Here is a 21,362-nt window from a genome sequence, read left to right as displayed (position 1 = left end):
AGCTTGGAGAGTATTGATCATGGGTTAAATGCAGGACAGACGTGATTAAAATCATGGATGTATGGGAATAACCTATGTAATTGTTTTTCTATTAAAACAATATAATTGCTTGCTAACCTCACTGCAGATTTAAAAAAAAAAAAAACTATCAAGCCAAGTAAGTTATTTGACAAAGTGAATTTGTTCAAGTGAACTTGTACAGGGATTGATAATATAATAAAATATCATAGTAAATCTGTTACACTGACTTCTTGGGTGGTCTAGATTTTCCTTATTGGTCCCAGAACACGCCAATGATTGTGGAGCACGGGAGCATTTCTGAGGATTCCTGAGATTCACCGGAGCCTTTGGGAATCCACAGAGCGTAGCTTGAAAACCCATACCTAATTCCATCCCTTCATTCTACTGCTCTAAGTATCAACTCAAAACACTTATCATAATGTTATTGTTATTTTCAAAAGATAGGTTTTGGTTAAAACTGAAGATTGAAATTGTTCTTTTATCCATAATTGTTTCCGCTCTGCAAAGCAATTGAAAATTGAAAAGTCACTGAGGGAGGTCTAGAAAATATGGTCGAGTACAAGAGTATGGAGTCGGCGTTCAAAATCTAGATTCAGGTTCTAGCTCTGCTGGTCAATAGACTTGTTACTTGGAAGACTCAGACAACTTCCTTGATCTCTATGTCATGTTATAGCTGAAATTGAGGATAATAATGCCCAAACCTCGTGCCCAAGTTTGCCATCTTCGTGTGAGTTGAGCTTGTGTTTTGGAGATTTTAACCATGAAATAAGTGGATGATTGTAACTATCACCAACATGGAGTGCCGTAGGTCTAAATAAGATTGTGTGCGCATTTAAAGCTGTGTATTAACAAATGCTAAAATATTATGTTAGTTCAGATGTTTTTAATTTAAAGATGTAAACTATTATTGATCAGCTTAAAATGGCATTTATGATTCTTCCTGGACCATGCTTCTCTCCCCTCCTCCTTCTTTCCCCACACAGTGATCATTGCCTCCCAAACAGTGACTATGATGAATTCGGTGAATCCGTCTTCCAGTTTTAAATCACATTTCACTAAATTTAACATACTATCAACTATAAAAAGACTCTTATTTTGTGTAACATTAACAGAAAAACCAACAACTAAACTATACACATAGATGATAAGGTGCATCCCAAGTTCAGAGGTGTTAAAATGTGAAAATAAATGTACATGTTAAAATCAATAAAAATAGGGAAGTTTCCACACACATATATGTGTATCCATTTAAAATATATAGTGCTTTTAATTTAAGGTTATCACCTACAAACACTTTATACTATTCCTTTTCAACATAAATATTAATGTTTTAGTCTGAGAAGCATGGCTGCAGTGCACCTGGTGGACGCCTGGTGTGCACAGTTCTCTGCAGTGATGACCATACACCATTCTGAGGTCAAGTTATAGTTGATTTTGAGCTTCCTTCCTTACAAATCACTGGTAGCAGCAATGTTCGGAATAAGTAGTATCAAACTCGATATATGTTGTCAGTTGAACTTTTGACTAAATATTGCTCTTGAAATATTTTTATCTTAATATACATAAAGCTCATTTGGCATATATAGTCATGAATATATGAAATATGACTGAGTATGCCATTTTTGTTTATCAGTTCCCTTTACAGTGAATATTTGGATTCTTTTACTGTTACAATATTGCAACTAATACGTTTGTACATTGTGTCCACTTGTATGAGAGTTTCTCTGGGATACATGCCAGAAAGTAGACTCCAGGGCCCGGAAGACTATCCAAATGTAGCACGGGTCTGCAAGCCCTTAGCAAATCTGGTCCACAGGCTTTATTTATGTAGCCTGTGAGCCAATACTGGTTTGTGCATTATCAAATGACTATGGCAGTACCTATATAATATCCTTAGTGTTTCCTCTTGGCCCTCAAAACCTCAAATATTTACTCTCTGTACCTTTCATTTACAGACTCCTGTTCTATAAGAAAGCTGCCCTGACTTACCCTCCCAGGTGCAGTGGTTGAGAATCCCCGTGGGCATTGGTAGACTTTTAAGATTTTGACAGTCTTGTGAGTTAAATGGTGGTATTACTTTTTCTTAAATTATGTACTTACAGTTCTATAATTACTAGTAAGGGAACACTTCTTCATATATTGATTTGCCATCTTCTTTGTGACTCGCCCAATCATATGCTTTACCTATTTTTCCAAAATCTAGTTTGTCTTTTTTAAATGTGTTTGTTGGAGTAGTACATATATTCTGGATATTAATCCCTTGACTACTATAATACATATCCTTTCTTAGGCAGCATTTTGGTATTTCAATTTGTGATCTCTCTTTGCTATTGTCGTAATTAGCTAGCTAATATTAATAAAAGGAAAGGAGGAAAGGGGAGGCCAAACATTGTCAGCATGGTCATCTGGGCAGCTTTGCCAGGAAGCTGCAACCTCATGCTCCCCAGGGGACTGCTGGCCCATTCCCTGCAGAACACTGGGGGAAGGGCCCAAACAAAGGGGTGAATGGACACATGCTCAGTGAAGTTGAGGTGTAGTAGGGAAGATGCTTACCTGGCAGTCTAATCTGGAAAAAAGATGACTGGCTAGAGGGTGGAGCACGGCAAGTGCAGGGAATCTGGAAGGTTCAAATTCCCAGACCAAGAATTCTTTCTCTTGCTTCTCTCCTGCTCCCTTGCCCTGTGACCCACACTCGCCCACACCCCTCCATAGCCATGAGGCCTTAAGCAGCCACGTGGCCCAAGCCCATGGATCCCACACACAATGGTCTGCAACTGGGAACACAAGCTAAACTAGCCAGATGCTGGACTGGACGGTGTTTTAATATGGAGCAAAAACTCTGGGCAGTGGCTTTAATCCTAGCCCTGCTGAAGATAAGGTTGGACTTTTTCCATGGCAGGACTAAGAAAAATGGGACCGTGGTAGAATATTGCATCAACAGTAAAGCTTTCCACAATACTTCACCTCCCATGGGGCCTCAGGAAATTCTTTGCCCAGCAGCACCATGGGAATTTTTCACAGAGGGCACCCCACCAATAACGTTTTGACATTATATTTTGTTGTGGTCAATCTATCAGTTTTTTACTTGTGGTCAATATCTATTTTGGACTCACACTTAAGATATTCTTTCCCACCCTGAGGTAATAAAAATAGTATCCACTATCTTCTTATAATTGTTTTAAACTTTTGCCTTTTCCCTTTAGGTTTTAATGCATCTCAACTTACTGTTTATATGTGGTATAAGTTAGACAAAATAAAACTGCTTTAATAAAACTCAAATTGACTTTTCTCAAACACATTTATGTTAAAGTTTTAAAGCTTTCAGATATTTAGTTGACTTCTCTGATTATGAACCTAAAACAAAAAGGTCAGCTATTCAAATAGATGTGATATTTTTAAATGAGAACTAATTAATTCAGTTAAAGAGAACACTCTATAACTAAACTAAAACTGCGAGTGTTACTTCTATGCTATCCAAAACACCTAGGGACTGAAGTCATTACCCTGGAAATTTTGTTCAAAGTATGATCAGCAATTGCTTTCTTTTCCTGCGTATCCTCAGACTGGCAATCACTGTAATGGCTGATTAAGTTAGCTTAATTTGATTCTGCACAGTTTTATTAAATCTCAACTGCTATATGTGAATACTACCCTACATCCTAAACAAAGTGGAGAAGAGCTTAATCCCTGTCCTCCTTGGGCCTAAACTAGTACATAAATAGGACTAGTAAGCAAAACAAACCAACAAATAAAACCTGTGATTCGGGGCCTAATCACACAGGTGATGACCTGGCCGGGCTGGGAGAGCATGCTGTTGTTGCTGGCCATGTGATCGGTGTCCACACAATAAACTGCTTCCCAGTCATTCCAGCTCTACCTCATCTGAAACAGTGTTTCAAATATTGATAGTGAAACAGCCAGACATTGTCTGTGAACCAACATGTAAATATGCACATGGAGGAGGTGATAGGCCTGTGCTAATATGTGTACCACATTGTCTTAAAAACTGAACATTTGATAAGTTAAAAACCTCTATTCCATAAGCCTGCCTTTAGGCTTGAACTTACCTTAAAATGAGCTTTTTTTTTTTTTTTTTTTTTTTTTTGGCATAATACTACAAAGCATTGCAACCCAAATGAAAAAAAAAAAAAAAAGTCCACATAAATATACAAGCTCTGTTTGATTTTGGTCCATGCTGGCCAGTGGTGCCACATGACTCGGGACTTTTTGATTTAGTCTTTCCAGGGACAGGCATGTACCAAGCAGCAAACAAAAAATAATGTTGCACTGCAGTTTGTTCCAGCATAAAAAAACAGCAGGCTATTCCATCACCCCCTGGGGACACCAATTTTCCAGCTCACAATGAAAATCAAGCTTAAGTGTTTAGCAAATGCATATTCATAACCATTACCTATTATCCCTTTAAAATGTCTCTCTCATCTGCCAGGTAGTGTTGTGTATTTTTGTCCTAACTGCAGTGTGCCAAATGCTTGAGAAATTCATCTTTTCCCTCATTTTTGCCAATGATTTGGGGATTAAGGGCTGTGGAAGACTTAACCAACTGAAAGACTCTATTTTTTTATTCTCGGTGTTTCTCCCTTTCTTATTGTTTCAAAGGAAAGCCCTGTGATGTGAATGCTGAAAGAGAGAAAATGTAATTAAGCATCCATTGTGGGTAGTCCTTTTGTTACCTTTGAAGTGCTTAAATTAACATAGTAATCTCTTGATTTTGCTTCTGCAGGGGCAGCTTTCTGAGAATAGTCATATTTTGCTGACAAAAATGGGCATTCCGAAGTGTAAATGAAATAATTTGATTTTATAGAATTCATTTAAAAGTGTATCTGTGGCGAACATTTCCCATTTTACATTGCTCTGATTGCATTTGACTTCTTGTTGACCTATATAAAAAATGAGAGTGTTTCCAACCACAGCCTGCAAGATGGTTTAGGTAGCGTGATTATAAATGGTAAGAAGGAAAAGAAAAACGCAAGATTATGGAGTGTTGATCAGATAGATACCTGCTGTGCATCTATTGCATATTTTTTAATGTTTTTTTTAAAATACAAATTATTAATAGAGTTCATAGTAGAGAAAGAAGTGAGATTAAAGGTGACATTTCAGCTAAAGGATTATCTTTAATCTACATAAAAAGGAAAATAAAATAGTAAAAATAAACTTCAGAAAAGAAATGAAATTAAAAAGGGAAAAATACATAAAGCAAGAGTGTGAATATAGAGAACGTTAGGAAGAATGCAAACTAGGCTATGTAGCCACAGAGACAGAAATTCTCAATCAAAATCACCCATTCTAAAAGGGGAAGGCCACCCTCTTGTAAATCAACTGTAACTGTCAGGAGTTTGAATCAGGACGACCAAAGAGTGAGTCTTAGATAAAGGATGTTGGACAGAATGGTCTGTGTCTGAATAAAGTTGGAGGAAATAATGAAATGATACCAGGAATACAACTTCTGTTGTTTATTGAATTCTGCTGAAATGTTCTGTGGATAAATGCAAGAAAACAAGGTTGTGTGTGCTTGAATGTACACAAATTAAAACATGGTAAACACTATTGAACCCTTAGCTCAAGTGAGGTTGGCTTATTTCAGAAGCATGTAAAACGTGAGAGTAGTTAGAAAAAAAAAAAAGAGCCCTGGCCGGTATGGCTCAGTGGTTGGAGCGTCGGCCTGCAGTCCGGAGAGACCCAGGTTCGGTTCCCGCTAAGGGCATGTACCTTGGTTGCAGTTTGTCCCCGGCCCTGGTTGGGTCGTGTGGGTGGCAACCACTCGATGTGTCCCTTTCACATTGATGTTTCTCTCTCTCTCTCTCTCTCTCTCTCTCTCTCTCTCTCTCTCTCTCCCTCCCTCCTTCCCTCCCTCCCACTCTATCTGAACAAAATATCGAAAAATGTCCTCGGGTGAAGATAAAAAAAAGAGAGAGAGATCATAAGGATTTAGTGTAGCTGAACACCTGTTGAGACTCTGGAATAGTATGCTTTGAAATCCACTAAGCTAGAAGGTCAACATCCCACCAAGATGTTGCTATATCATTCATAAAAATTCTAAAGAGGATACTTGCCAGGTTTCCGGGGACTGGATATGTGGCATTTTCTACACTGAATGCACTGCCAGTGCTAAAAAATATCTTGAGAATGGGCATCATAAACTGAGGAAAATAAAGAATCAGATACCTGGAAAATTTTAATAGCTATTCTCCACTTTTTCATTGACATTGATGATTCATAAGGACATGACTATTACATCAGTTGTATATTTCATGGTAGAATACCTGTGTTGTATACGTATTCCATCACATGGAATGTTAGAGACCTGTTGAAAGTGGCAAGTAGCCAATGCATGAATATACACACAAGAATTTCTTTTTTGAAAGCATTGCACAAATGAAATATTGCTGTGTTGAAAGTATATACCACTGGTGCTTTAACAAAGCTCAAGAGGAAATGAAAGGAAATTTATTCCCCTGGAAATTATATCATTAAAAAGATAGTAATATAGATTCAGTGCCACATTACAACTTAAATACGATATAAATCTAAATATTAAAAACTAGAGCAGAGTAGGTTGTTTGCATAATAAAGAACTGGCAAAGTCTAAAGGGGTTTCATGCAAATGATGAAGTTTTTTGATTCAAAGTGGCCAGTCCCCATAAAATCTTTTTATAAGATAAATAACATTTTAATGTAAACCTGTGGATCACATTTAGTGGCTATGGGAAACCTTCCGGCACTGCACACATGGCTGGTGTCAGTGGGTCAACATTGATGGAAATAAGTTTGAGACATTACTGTAATGGGTTCAGACTGTTAGTGAGCATTACCTCAGCTTCTATCAAAACAGAACAAACAAATAAAAAACCAGCACAGGAAGAATGGTTCTTGCTTTCAGAAGAGGATTCATCCCCCACTCCCAGGACTGCCGATACCACGCATTGGGAGGTGGTCGCACCCACATCAGCCCACGCCCTCAGTGCAGTTTCACACAGCATTGGGATTGTAGGAAAAGAATATGTCTTATTGACTGTGTAAATTAAAAATGATGGGAACCAAGCTGCCACCCTCCCTTCATTTGTACTTCTTTATCATAGTGGCGATTGTCACCTTGTTAGAGTCTGAGACAAGAACTCCGAAGCAATTCTCACCTCCTCACAGCAGCTGCAGACTGACCCTGCCTCTCCTGAGTCACCTCTCTCTATGCCAAAGACGGTCAGAGCCAGATGCCGGCATCTCTCACCCTGCGCGCCCAGGCGTCCGTCACCTACCCTTAGGAACGTGGCCACGAGGACCAAGCTAAAAGCCCGCTTGCAAATAGGTTCAGGAGGAAACTCAAGTTCCACATAGATTTTTTAAGTCTCTGGATTTGCCATCACATTGTCATGCTAATTAAGCAGCTATGCTGAAACATTCAAGGGCATTTGTTGAATGAACTTGGGTTGAAAGACAGTTTAAAGCAAGCTCTAAACTTCCTCTTATATAACTCTTAGCTCTGTCCCAGCATCCCTCCCCACAGCTGGCCTCAGTTCTGTAGGCATCAGGCTTTCTGACAGTGTCCCCAAAGACACCGCAGCTTCCCTTTTCCAGTCCCACTCTCTCTGGACCACAAAAATCAAACTCATCTGCACGACAAGGAGAAAGTGCAGCTAGCATCTCAGGTCTGTCTCTCGGTCCTTCTGCTATGAGGGTAGCTATTTTTTTCTCCGAGTACATTTTTAAAACATACTTTCAAAATAAATAAATAAAATGCTATATATTTAATAACCTTTTGTCAAACTGCACTTTGCACTGCCTAGTTACCATTTCAGCCAAGATCGGGCGCGTTCAGGGTAGTATGGCCATAGACATCCTAGTTACCATTTCAGTGATCCAGTATGAAATAACGACATTACATGCACTTGGAAAAAAAAAAAAAGCAACAACAACATCTGAACGAAAAAAATTAATAGAGAAGAAACTAATGTCATCATGTTGTAACCCAGGAGATCGACCAAACTCAGACGCCAAGATGGGGTTTAACAAAAGGAGTTTATTGAGCTAAGTCCGCAGGCACCTGCAGTATGTCCCACACAGGAGTAACTGCGGCCCCGGAGAGCTAAAATGGCTCCTTTTTATAGGATTTTGTAAGGGGGGTTGCTACATGTAAGCAAGCATGTTACAGAAGCGGAATTTAGCAGTTAGTTAATTACCTGTTACTCAGTTTCCCAGACATCTCAAAGGTCAAGATGTTTTCAATAGATTATCCCTGGTGCCGACCCCAGGATTACTCAAGGGTTAGTTATTACCCCAGGGTTAGCGATTACTTAGGGATTAGTTAGTGAAGAATGTTCTTCAGTAAATGAGTAAATTGACAACCCCTTTGGTTGTCGTGAAGGCCTCTGGGAGTTTGGGTCAATGGCACTGAGTTAGAACAATCACTTGGTCATTATTACAATACCTCCCTCTCCAGCCTCTCCCGGCCTCCTCCCAAGCTCCTCCCTGGAAGCCATGAGCTGGTGGCCTTTGCTGCTCACCAAGCCCCTAATTAGCCACATGCTCCCAAAGCCCTGTCTTTGCTCATACCAAAGCAAGACTTTCTCACAATTCTCTTTCTGCCAAAAGCATCCTTCTCCTTGATGTCTGGATGTCTTGGTGCCTCACAATCCTAAATAAGCGGTGTTGAGAAGACGAACCAGACCCATTTACCCAGATCAGCTCTCAGATCTAAATGCTCAGATGGCACAGAACTAAATGTGTGACCCTCTGCTTGGGTTTAGTTTCTGTTCGTCAGTCTTCACACTGTGTAGTCCCCCTACAAACCCCCATTCCAGTCTTCCTTCACATTCCTGCTTCCTGAAAGGCAAGAAGAATGTTTTCTGGGATGGAGCATGAAGGAGGCAGAAATCTCTGGATAGAGTCAGGGAAGTAAAGCATATTTTGGTGGTAGGGAGACACGCCATACTCAAGGGCCACAACGGGACTAGTACCAACCTGGGTGTGCTTTGACGTTCAAGATTTGTCTTGTATTTACTTCTTGTCTGAACTTGAGGGTGGATAGCCTTGCTGGGGGTGGATAGCCCCTTATGGACAAGGGGCAGCCTGCACCAAGTTGGGAGCTGCCTGAGAGATGTAGGTCAAGAGAAGACCCAAAAGATTTCCTAAGACCAAGTGTGACATAATTTCTGCTTAGAATGGTAGGACTTCCAAACTCCTTGGGAGCTGAGAGTCAGTGTACAGGAACAACACCATTGAAGGAACTACTGTCTAAGCCAGAGACCAGATTGAGAGACAAAGGGATTGGGGGGCGGGGGCAAAAAGATATGTCTGTGTCCTAACTCTAGAACCTTTGGTTGTAATCTTATTTGCAAAAAGGATATTCGCAGATGCAATTAAATTAAGGATCTTAAGATGAGATCATCCTGAATTATCCAGGTGGGCCCTAAATATAGTGACAGGTGTCCTTATAATAGGTAGATGAGAACAAGATACGGAGAGAAAGAGAAGGCCATGTAAAGACAGGCAGGGATCGGAGTGATGCAGCCACAAGCCAAGGAACACCTGGGGCGGCCAAAAGCTGGAAGAAGTAAGAAAGAGCCTGCCCTCGAGCCTTGGGAAGGAGTATTGTAACCCAGGAGATCGACCAAACTCAGACGCCGAGATGGGGTTTAATAAAAGGAGTTTATTGAGCTAAGTCCGCAGGCACCTGCAGTATGTCCCACACAGGAGTAACTGCGGCCCTGGAGAGCTAAAATGGCTCCTTTTTATAGGATTTTGTAAGGGGGTTGCTACATGTAAGCAAGCATGTTACAGAAGCAGAATTTAGCAGTTAGTTAATTACCTGTTACTCAGTTTCCCAGACATCTCAAAGGTCAAGATGTTTTCAATAGATTATCCCTGGTGCCGACCCCAGGATTACTCAAGGGTTAGTTATTGCCCCAGGGTTAGCGATTACTTAGGGATTAGTTAGTGAAGAATGTTCTTCAGTAAATGAGTAAACTGACAACCCCTTTGGTTGTCGTGAAGGCCTCTGGGAGTTTGGGTCAATGGCACTGAGTTATAACAGGAGCATGCCCAGCTGACAACTTGATTTCGGACTTCTGGTCTCCAGAACTCTCGTAGAATACATTTATGTTGCTTCAGTCCACCGAGCTTCTGAAATTTGCTACAGCAGCCTGAGGAAACTCACACAGAGGGTCACTGGGAATCAGAGATCCTAGCAGGGCCTACAGGAGCTGAGGTGGTGACTGAGTAGGGAGAAAGCCCAGGGTCCCAAAAACAAGCACCATGACCACCCCTGAAGTGTGACAGTGGAAAGGTCTAATGGCCACAGTGGACCAGATACTAATGATATTCACATCCTCAACTTTAAAACAGCCCTAGAAAGAAAAGGGGCATCTATTTAAATGTCACTGAGTTTTAAAGGACAAAATGGGATTGATCTAGCAGGATTCAGTTTTCAGCCATCAAAGCAAATGGAGAGCTTATGGACTAAATTAATTCATTTGTAGCAATAACAAGAAAATTATTTGAGTTTTCCATATCGAAGTTTATGTCTGTATACTTTCATATAGGTTATACCATACACCAGGGTTGTTAGGGGAGGGTCAAATGCATATATGACTGCTGGAATTTGTTGAACTATTATTATTATAGCTGTAATATTTTACAAATGAGGGCACTGAAAGTCGCAGTGGCTCGTGGTTGCCACGCAGTCCATGACTGGCAGAGCCTATTCGCCAACCGGGTCTCCAACCACCATGCTCTTTTCTGCCACGCTGCCAGCCCACGTGGGCCTGATTCCATCGTGAACGCTAGCGTGGTGAGTGCAATATTGTTTTATGTCCCTGGCCAGGCAGTGTCTGACACATCAGTGGAGTCCAATCAACTGCTTGTAGAATTTAATCGAATAACCTAACCTCACTGTCCTTAAGGAACCTGCCATCTGTCTGGTGTTGGGGAAATGATTAAAAATAAAATCTGCCAACCCAGGAAACCTCTCAGCCTAGGCAGACAAGAAAGAAAACAGTGTTATTGGATAAGCACTAAACCCATCTGCAATGGGCATCACCGGCAACCTGCTAAGAGACTGCAGAGATGGAAGATAACTCGTCCTTTAGATTCATCCTCACATTACATCCATGTTCTCAAGGTGGAAACAACTAGTCTTCAAGTAAAAAGACTTGACAGCACCATTTGTTAAATATAGTTCCCCGTAAATTAACCTGGTGATGGAGATGGCCATCTGTGGTAGCTAATTGCCTTTATCCAAAGGAAAAATAAAACTCACATCTCTATGACAAGTAGGTAGTTTTGCAAGGAGTGGGGCCAAGTGGCTAAATTACATATCCACCGGCCCCTGGAGAAGTGGACAGAGGGCTCTTCCTAGGTTGTAAAACAAAAGAGGCTTATTTAGAGCTTTTAAAAAGATTTACATACATTTCAAAGGGACAGGAGAAGAATTTAACAAGGACAAAGCTTTCTAAGGAAATGCTCTAAGAAAAGAGAGGGGAACAGTTTCCCTTTTTTCATTAGGGAATTTTTTTAGATTTTTGTTTTCCCTTTCACTGGAAAGATAGGAAACTTGGTTAAATTAGAACAGAGCCTGCACAGGTGCCAGTGAGTGACAGAAGTGGTGTGAGACAGCCCTCATTTGCAAGAGACCTTCAGGTGCACTTCTCTGAATCTGGGGTGAGGTTGCCAGGAAAGGTAGACTCCTCCTCTGATGTTACTTTTGATGATACCATCAAGATGAACATCAAGGTCATGGGAAGGGGGCTAAACTTGGAGCGAACTTTATAATGCCCTGTTTTGAGTGTACTAGCTGGTTTAGAGTCAGCCTGAATATATCTGCGCCCACATGCCAGTGGTGTGGCAGACATGGGGGCTTCAGTCAAGAGCTATGGTCTACATCAACTTACACCCTACACAAGAATAAACTAAAAATGGATAAAACACTTAAATGTGACCCATGAATCCATAAAAATCCTCGAAGAAAATGTAGGCAACAAAATTTTGGACATCATACACATAGACGTTTCACTGATACATCACCTAAGGCAACAGAAACACAGGAGAAAATGATCACATGGGACTACATCAAACTAAAAAGCGTCTGCATAGCAAAAGATACAATCATCAAAATGGAAAGGCAACCCACTGTATGGGAGAGCATAACTGACAATAATATATCAGATAAGGGGTTAATTTCCAAAATATATAGAGTACTCATACAACTCAACAAAAGAAAGACAAAGAACTCAATTAAAAAATGGGCAGAGGAGCTAAATAGACACATCTCCAAACGGGACATACAAATGGCCAAGAGACATATGAAGAAATGCTCAACATCACTAATCATCAGAGAGATGCAAATTACAACAACAATGAGGTATCACCTCACACCTGTCAGAATGGCTACCTTCAACAAATCATCAAATGACAAGTGTTGGCCAGGGCGTGGAGAAAAGGGGACTCTAGTACAATGCTGGTGGGAATGCAGACTGGTGCAGCCACTATGGAAAACAATATGGTGTTACCTCAAAAAATTAAACTTTGAATTGCCATTTGATCCAGTGATCCCACGTCTAGGAATATACCCTAAGAAGCCTGAAACACTAATCAGAAAGAATATATGTACCCCCATGTTTGTAGCAGCACTATTTACAATAGCTAAGATCTGGAAACAGCCCAAGTGTCCATCAGTAGACGAGTGGATAAAAAAGCAGTGGTACATATACACAATGGAGTACTACGCAGCTGCAAGAAAAAAAGATCTCTTATCCTTTGAGACAACATGGAGGGACCTGGAAAGTATTATCCTAAGCAAAACAAGCCAAACAGAGAAAGACAAATACCACATGATCTCACTTATTTGTGGAATATAATGAACATAACAGTCTGAGGAATTGGGTTGACCCAGAGACGCGGAAGTAGGGTACAGACTGACAACCCTCAAAAGAGGGGATGGTGGGGGGAGGGAAGAGATAAACCACAGAACTTATATGCATATACGCATAACAGACAACAAAGCCTGGTATGGGGTGGAGGGTATGGGGAGGAGTGTGTCAATGGGGAAAAAAAGGAGAAACATCTGTAACAAAAATTAATAAAAATAAAAAAAAAAAAAAAGCTATGATCTAGACCATTTCTGTATCTTTTCCAAGTTCTGGTAAAACCCCGAAGGACATGGCTATAGAAAAAGGAAGGGTACTGGAACTTGATCCAAGCCAAGTATATCCTGTCAAAATGTAATGATATGTAGAGGCATTTTTTTTCTTGTTATATTCTCCTTAAACTTAGAAAGAGCTAGCCATTAACTTATACATAATAATCTCTCTGGTACTTAAATTACGTCAACTTTCTTACCTTCCTGCTTAACTGTCTGTTATTAACAAATGGAGTAATTTGTTAAGAGGGAAATTAAAAGGAGAAATATAAATTAGAACTGAAAAAAGATGATTAAATGAATGTGGAACTTTAGAGAATTCAAAGTTGAAAAGGGACTATTAAAATATTTTTAAATTCTTCATTTTTTGTTGTTGTTTTAACCTTATTTACCCATTCCAAAAGAAGTATATGGCTCCCCCCACCCCTTCTTTTTTTGGGAAAATATGATGAAATACAAAGAAAAAGAAAAAACTGTATTTTTTATAAAGGCGGGCACCATTGACATTTTAAAAGAACCTCCTTCTAGCCTTTCCTCTATTATTCCTTTTTGTACATGGTTGCACTTCTATCATATATACTCTTATCTAGTATTCTAGTGGGAGCATTTTTTCAATACTAGTTAAAATATGAGTGCATTACTTATCTATTGCTATATAACGAATTATGAACAACCTAAGAGCTTACACCACAGTAAGCATTTATGATCTCACACAGTTTCTGCAGGTCAGCAATCTGAGACAGGTTGAGCTGGTGTTTCTAATTTAGAGTGTCTGACATGTCTCTAGTTAAGATATTGGCTGGGGCTGCAGGCTTTCCTGGGGCTGGAGTATCCACTTGTGAGATGAGACAAGGCTGTAGGCAGGAGGCCTCAGCTCACCACCTCGTGGCCTCTCCATAGAGCCCCTTGAGTGTCTTCATGACATGGCACTTGGCTTCCACCAGAGCTGGTGAGAGAGAGAGAGAACAAGGTGAAAGCCACAATGTCTCTGATCACACACGATCATTTCCGTGTCCTGCTACTTACACAAACCAGCGATATTCATCATGGTGGGGCCTCAGAAGAGTGTGAACACCAGAGACTCACACAAGTGTAAACACGAGGAGGACTTCTGCAAAACTAGCAACCACAAGTAGAATTTTTATGGCTGCATGAATTTTATAATAGAGGTCTCTGTTAACTGTATTATTTATATAAGGTTAGATATTATTTTCTGTATTTTATTATTACAAATAACTCTATCAAGCACCTTTGCATATAAAAATGTCATCAATACCTCAGATTATTTTCGTTGGATATGGTTTCAGAAGTGAGATTATTGAATTACAAAAAAAAAACAACTTTTCCTTAATTTCCATTTTAAATTGGCTTCATAAGCAAATCAACATTTATGTTGCTTATTTCAGTTAACATATGCATTTCCTTCAATATATTTGGGATAAATACCTTAAAATACATATGTAGAGATTCACAACTACATATTTATATTTCATTTAATGCATTCTATATGGTATATATTTCAAGAAGATATTTTATATCATATATATAAAATTTTATACTTACAGCATGTGAGTTTTTTCACTGTTATTTAACCATTTTATAGATCCTCCTGAGTTTGTTTGTTGCTGTTATTTTGGACAACTTAGAACTTGATGAAGATCTAAAGAAGCTTAAACAAGTAAGTAATGTGCGGGGGGTCCTTAAAACATGTGCCTACAGGTAATGTTAAAGCAGTTCAAATTTCAGAGTAAAAAAACTACTTTAATAAATTACGGCAGTCTAAGTTGGCAAACTATTTTTTGTTTAACTCTTATTTATTATCAGCAAAGAAAATTTTGTATTGCTCTATAATTATCCTAGGAATATTTTTGCATAATTATTATTATTATGAGTAAAGGTAAGATTGATATAGTAGTATAGTAAGTTGGACTTGAAGACTATTCTCCTTTGGCCATTAAATGAAGGTTGTCTGAAAATGAAATGTCACAGAGCCAAATTGCCATTTTGTATAATTATATGTGATACTCTTGGTCATCATAAAAATATTAAGCATCAACTTACCTAACCTGTAGACACTAAAAGAAAATTTAGTCTGGGTACCTATGGTGATGATAAGAAATGGAGTTGCATGAACAATCACTGTACCCAGTTACGTATGAAAACGTATTGGCAATGAAAATTATATCCAAGAAAATGAAAATATATGAAGGTTATGTTATTGATGGCAGAAAGATTATAGATATGATCAATAATTCTCAGAATTTCTGTGACATGGAGGATACTTGGCTTGAATATTTGGCTCTATCAAAGAGTATAGACCCTTTCAGAAGGAGAGTTGGTGGGAAAGAAGGACACTGGAAATGATCTTGGATCATCCTCCCCAGCACTGCAAGAATAATAGGGATGTTACCAAAGATAACCAAGGCTCTAAAACAAATCCTATGTGGTTTCTAGGAGGCCCCACACCTTCAGAATTTTCTAACTGCATTTGAGTTGTCTGTTTTAACGAAGCAAAGACATAACCTATTTAAATTGTTTTGCTGTCACTTTCACATCTGAAAGTTAGTTTACGCATTTCATCTTATCAGTCTTGTTTATCCCCAAAACCTATGTTTTAACTAAGGGTTGTCAATAAAGAAAAAAAAATTGATGTAAAGATGCCCATTTAAATAAACTATATGGCACTTTGCTTTGAGTATATATCACTAGCTATAAAATGTCTTTTATTTAATCACTCACTGGATATTAGTGATACTTTGTTTTCTGGAAATTCTGTACATCAAAGCTGATTATCCAATTGTGCTAGTCTACAATTTGGAGTATCTTCTTCGAGTATTTAGAGATATTTGAGCACTGAAAATCCAAGTTATGAGTAAAAAAGCAAAATCGATTTTTATGAGTCCTTCTCACATTGTTTTTAGCCGTAATCGGACTGAAACTACATTTCTATTAAATCCATCTATTAATTTCATATTTGAAACTCATGAAAATGTTATGGACCAATTATTATTATAGTAAGCTAAAATGTTCCTGGTTCACTTTCTTCCATTATTATAGAAGAGTGCTTTGTGTTTTTATTAGTTTATAACCATTATGTCATTTTTTATATCCATGGTTTTTCTTATTTTATTTGACCTTGGCCTGACGTAGGCCCATTCACATAATTCAATACTACATTCACACACCCACACTCACACGTCCACACGAATCCACTTTTATGCACACATGCACGTAATGATTCTGATCCCTGAAACTTTAAACTGCCTTTTATGGCTTTATCTAGTTAGTTAGTTAGTTAGTTAGTTAGTTAGTTAGTTAGTTAATCCTCACATGAGGATATTTTTCCATTGATTTTTTTTTTTTTAGATAGGGTGGAAGAGAGGGAGGGATGAAGAGAGAGAGAAAAAGAAACATCAATATGAGAGAGACACATCGATTGATTGCCTCCCACACGACCCAGACCGGGGCCAGGGATCGATCCTGCAACCCAGGTGTTTGCCCTTTACCGGAATCAAAGCTGTGACCCTTCAGTCCTCAGGCTAATGCTCTAACCACCGAGAAAACTGGTCAGAGCTATGGCTTCTTTTAGATCTCCAATGAAAATGTTACCTGAAATATTTGTTTAGTTTTTCATGTGCAGGCCCAGCCCTTAAGGATTTAAATTTATATACTCTATCTTTATTATTCCCAGATAGAAAATAGAAAGAAAAAATGTGTGGGGTGGGGGGAAGCACTTGATTTTCTTAATATTTGTGATTTCAGAAAGCACTATGTATTCCAAAGCCTCTCTGTTCAGTTCAAACTTTTTGTTCATCTTTTACTCTTCCTGTCATCTAATCCACAGCTTCTCACAGCTACCATAACATTTGGTGAGCACTCAGTGCTAATAAGTGGCAGAGTTAGCATTTGAACCCAGTCAGTTTTGACCAAAAGCCCAGACTCTTAGCCTCCACACTAGACCGAGTTGAGCTAAAGCCTTATAGGTGTCAGTCAGGAGTCATGCCTTATGTGAAAGCTCACTCACAGGACTTTTAATTACCTATTTATAAATAATGATATTTTAGATGACAGAGACATCATCATATTAATGAAATAGCTGTTGATGTAAGGGTCAGTTTTCTGAGGAATGAATGTGAATTAAGCAACCCAGTCATTAAAACTATCCCAAATAGTTCTTTGTTTTCCCCTTGAAAATCGGATGATCTAATCAGAGCCCCTGGAAGCTAGGACTGTGGCAGACGGTAGGAGCTAAAATGCTTACCATTCACTTCACTCCACGTAATGGCAGATGCTGCCCAAGGCAGCGCTCTCTCCGTGACCTTCAGGAGCAAGCATACTCCTTAGGCACAGACAGCAAATGCCTGCAGCATATTAACATTTTAGCCAGGCCTCTAAAGATTTCATATATTTTATTGTGATCGTGGCAAAGACAATTGTGTTAAATTAGACATGTTGGTTCATACACATTTTTCAGGAGTAATAGAAACCAGTACCTCTAAAATGGAGAAGTTAAAAATGAAACAATAAACAGAGCCGTTAGAAAGAGAAAATCAGTTCTCCCACTTGGGGGAGGTAATAGGGCCCTAAAGATGGGCAAAATCATGGCAGAAAGCTAAAAGGCACAGTGAAGGAATAAGAATGAAAAAGAAGAAATAAGTGAAGAAACTATGGAAACATGTCAGATAGGAAATTAAGGGAAGGAGCATGGATTGTGATTCACTGTGACACAGTGATAAATTGGGAGGAATGTGACTGAAGCCAGAGTCAGGAAAATGATAGTCAGGTGATCAAACGTCAGAGGACACCAGACCTTTCAGGGAGAAGTTCGCTGAGGGCAAGGACCATCTACATGATCCGTTGTTGGAACTGTGAAATAATATTCTCCTCAAGTAGAAACAGGGAACTATATGTATTTTCCCCTTCTTTTCTGACGTTACCTCCTTACTCTTTGAGGCCGTGGTTTCCAACCAGGGACTGCTGACCTCTAGGGCTTTTCAGGAGAAACTGTAGCACCAGCAGCCTTTGGTACCACTACAGGAGGCCGAAGGGGAATCGTGCATTTACCTGGTGTAAGACCAGGTGTGCTCACTGAAATGCCAGCTGTAATCCTTTTAGCTGGAATCCTGCAAATTCCATGTGGCAACTCTGCTTCCCTGCGCGGAAGCTCTGACGTCTCTTCATTTATGCTTTCCTTTCAGGAAGCAACACTGAGTTACTGATTACTTAATAAAGGCATTTTTATATAGAAAAAAATGTCTAATGGGATTCAGAGGGGAAAATAAAAGAGCTCTTTGGGCATGAATTTTGAAAGGTTCTGACATAGTAGCTATTCCCAACACACCCCTCTCCAAGGTATCACCAGGATTGTGCCTTAACGGTCACTGGCGTAGCTTTTCCTTTGCCACTCTTCAAAATAAATAATATTTGTGTAAAATTTACCTATTTATTTCTCAGTGTGTTGCACCTAAGATGCAGTTGATTCTTTGTAGCAATAATATGCAGCAGTAGCAATCATTTCATAGTGGCCATAATTTACATGACCTCATATCTAATTAAATAGAGACCATGCTTCTCTATTCAGCATCCCCAAAACTCATACTGGACTTGGAGATTATAGATAGATGATAGATAGATAGATAGATAGATAGATAGATAGATAGATAGATAGATAGATAATTTAATGGTTTTCTACATAAGATCAGAACATTGGCTAAGAATGAGATTATATGTGAATTTGTAATTGGCTGTCAAGAAGCCGAATCAGTTTGCACAGAAGCTAAAGAAAATTCCGTTGACTTACTACTATTCTCTGGACAGTAGGAGGAGATGATGACTTTGATGTTCTGTGGTGTAGAAATAACACTGTAGGAATGTAGGTGGAGTTTTGCAAACTTTGAAAATGAAGAGAATACTTGCAGCTTTAATGATTTTTATAAATTCAGTGCAAGACAGATATAAAGAGCTTTCTTTTAAGCCTTATGAAATTCATTCAACTGTGAGAGGAAAAAACCCACAGAAAAACCTCAGGGGAAGATGATTGAAAAGGGAACTATAGATAGTCTGTTTAGATTATATTCAAAGCTCTGAAATTAAAACTGTATTGATTTGAGTTCTGGTTTAAATTAGATGTTTGCCCTTTGATGCTGTCCACTGCGTATTGATGGGGTAAGGGGAATGTAAAGAAGTTTCTCTCTCTTATTGACTGATTCTATTAACAAAAACAATAAAAATTGTATATTCGTTTTTAAAATATGAGCTCCAGATTAATGTTTCTCTCTAGCCTTACCTAGGAGCTTACGTGTTCATCTCTGTCTTATCTGCTGCACCAAAGCCCTTCCAGATTTAGGGCAAGAGCAGGGAGGAAGGGTGTTACCAGAGTATACCATCCGGCTAAGCACTGGCTGCCATCTCCTGATCTGAGACGAGCTTTCATTATTCTCAGTACTTCCTCCATCTCTCATGAGTGAACTCCAACTAATGTAACAGAAGAAAGAGTGATGTAACTGCGACAATAATAAATATTACCTACTGAAAACCACCTTATGCGAGGCATTTCATATTACATTATTGAACTTAATTCTAAATATTAAAGACACAGAAACTAACATTTAGGGAAGCAAACTCCCTGCCCAAATTCACATGACTTGTAAGTGCCTACATTGGGATAACATGGGCTATCAAACTCTAAACCAGTGTCCTCACCAAAAGATACCACACTACCTGACCAGAGAACCAGTTCATTCATTCATTATAAAATGCATGGCTTTTGCTTAATGACTTGGAATAGGTCTATTTTAGACTTCAAAGGAAACAAAGGGTCTTTGAGTCATCTCTTCATTAACTCCCTCTCAGTCTCTTCCTTCTACTTGCCCTGGATTCTGTATTGCTCTGTCCCTCTCCTCTCTTTCCCTTCTTAGCTCTTGGCTTCCGTTCCATGCAGCACACAGTAAGGCTGCCTGCTGCTAAGCAGTCAGATAAGTGAGTACCTCCGCAGCCTTTCTCCTTTTCAAGAGCGTATAATACCATCCTGGCCAAATTTGCCTCAGCTTCCCTCATCATTCAGCCTTCTGGGTCAGTTGCTGTCTCTTCTTGCCTTGATGTCCCATGCGATTCCATTGCACTGAGGTCTCATGAAGTTTTCTAACTTTTTGTTGTCGGTGGTGAACTGTTTTATTATCAAATACATGTATATATCCTAAAATATTTTTAAATGCATGTCTAGAAAGTAGTGGATGAGATGCTTACATTTGTGAATCAACATATCCCCTCTTTGTGGTTGTATAGACTGGAGGCCAAATTCTGATCAAAATATAGCTTAGTGAGCCAGGAATTAGTGTGAGGTGTGGGGGAGGAGGGTTGAATGTACAAATATGTAATGGCATGAGGCTGAGCTTGTCTGAAGTATCCCTTTTAGAGTTGTTATATTACTACCCATTCTGTAATCCTCGAGTCTGAGTACTCATGTACTGTGTTAGGGGCAAGGGACATAATGATGACCACGACATTGTTTCTGCCTTCAAATAGTTTGGAGCTGGTGGGAGAAAGCGACAAGTAAACAGATACTACAAGAGGTTTGGAGAGCTCATAAGAGACACATCTAACACAGAGTATGAAATCAGAGGTGTTTTCTCACAAGTACAGTAGTGTAGACTGAAATCTGAAGGTTGAGTAATGCCTATGCAAGTGAAGGGGGTTGGAAGAAGGTGGTATAAGGAAACGTACTTAAGATGAAAGGAACAACAAGCCTTTTCTTTAGGCAAGAAAAAGCAGTGACTTTTTTAGAGGCCACTGGAATTTCATTGTGGGTCAAGTGTAGAGCAAAGGAGAAAAAGGTGAGCTGGAGAAAAGAGCAAGGACCAGCAGATGAAACAGTGTGAGCAGTTCTAAGCATTCAGATATTATGCTGAGGGCATTTAAGCCAAAGAGTGACATAGTCTCCCCTACATTCTAGCTTCAGTGTGTAAAATGAACTGAAGGGTGCCCAGGCTGGTGGTGGGAGAAGGACCAGTTCTGAGGCAGACAGTGATCACAGCCTCACTAGTGGAAACAGAGGAGAAGGAACATAAAAGAGAGAAAACAGCGGGTACATTTGGTGACTAATTAGATGTAGGAGATGAGAAAAGGCAGGAGACAAGCATGTTACCCAGGTTTCCAGATTGCCCTCAGTGTGCCATATTTTCCATGGGATAGA

At 39.3% G+C, this 21,362-nt stretch overlaps 1 protein-coding gene across 1 annotated transcript in view; it reads left to right on the top strand.

Moving 5' to 3' along the window:
* NALCN (sodium leak channel, non-selective) overlaps nt 1–21,362 on the top strand; it is a 275,008-nt gene that overhangs the window by 155,257 nt on the left and 98,389 nt on the right. Inside the window, exon 14 of the mRNA XM_036249837.1 lies at nt 14,775–14,849. Within this exon, the coding sequence (XP_036105730.1) occupies nt 14,775–14,849 (75 nt within the window). The remainder of the gene's footprint in view (nt 1–14,774; nt 14,850–21,362) is intronic.

Source organism: Molossus molossus, unplaced genomic scaffold, assembly GCF_014108415.1.
Source record: "Molossus molossus isolate mMolMol1 unplaced genomic scaffold, mMolMol1.p scaffold_m16_p_9, whole genome shotgun sequence".
NCBI classification, from domain to species: domain Eukaryota; kingdom Metazoa; phylum Chordata; class Mammalia; order Chiroptera; family Molossidae; genus Molossus; species Molossus molossus.
This window is presented reverse-complemented; position numbering and strand designations above follow the sequence as displayed.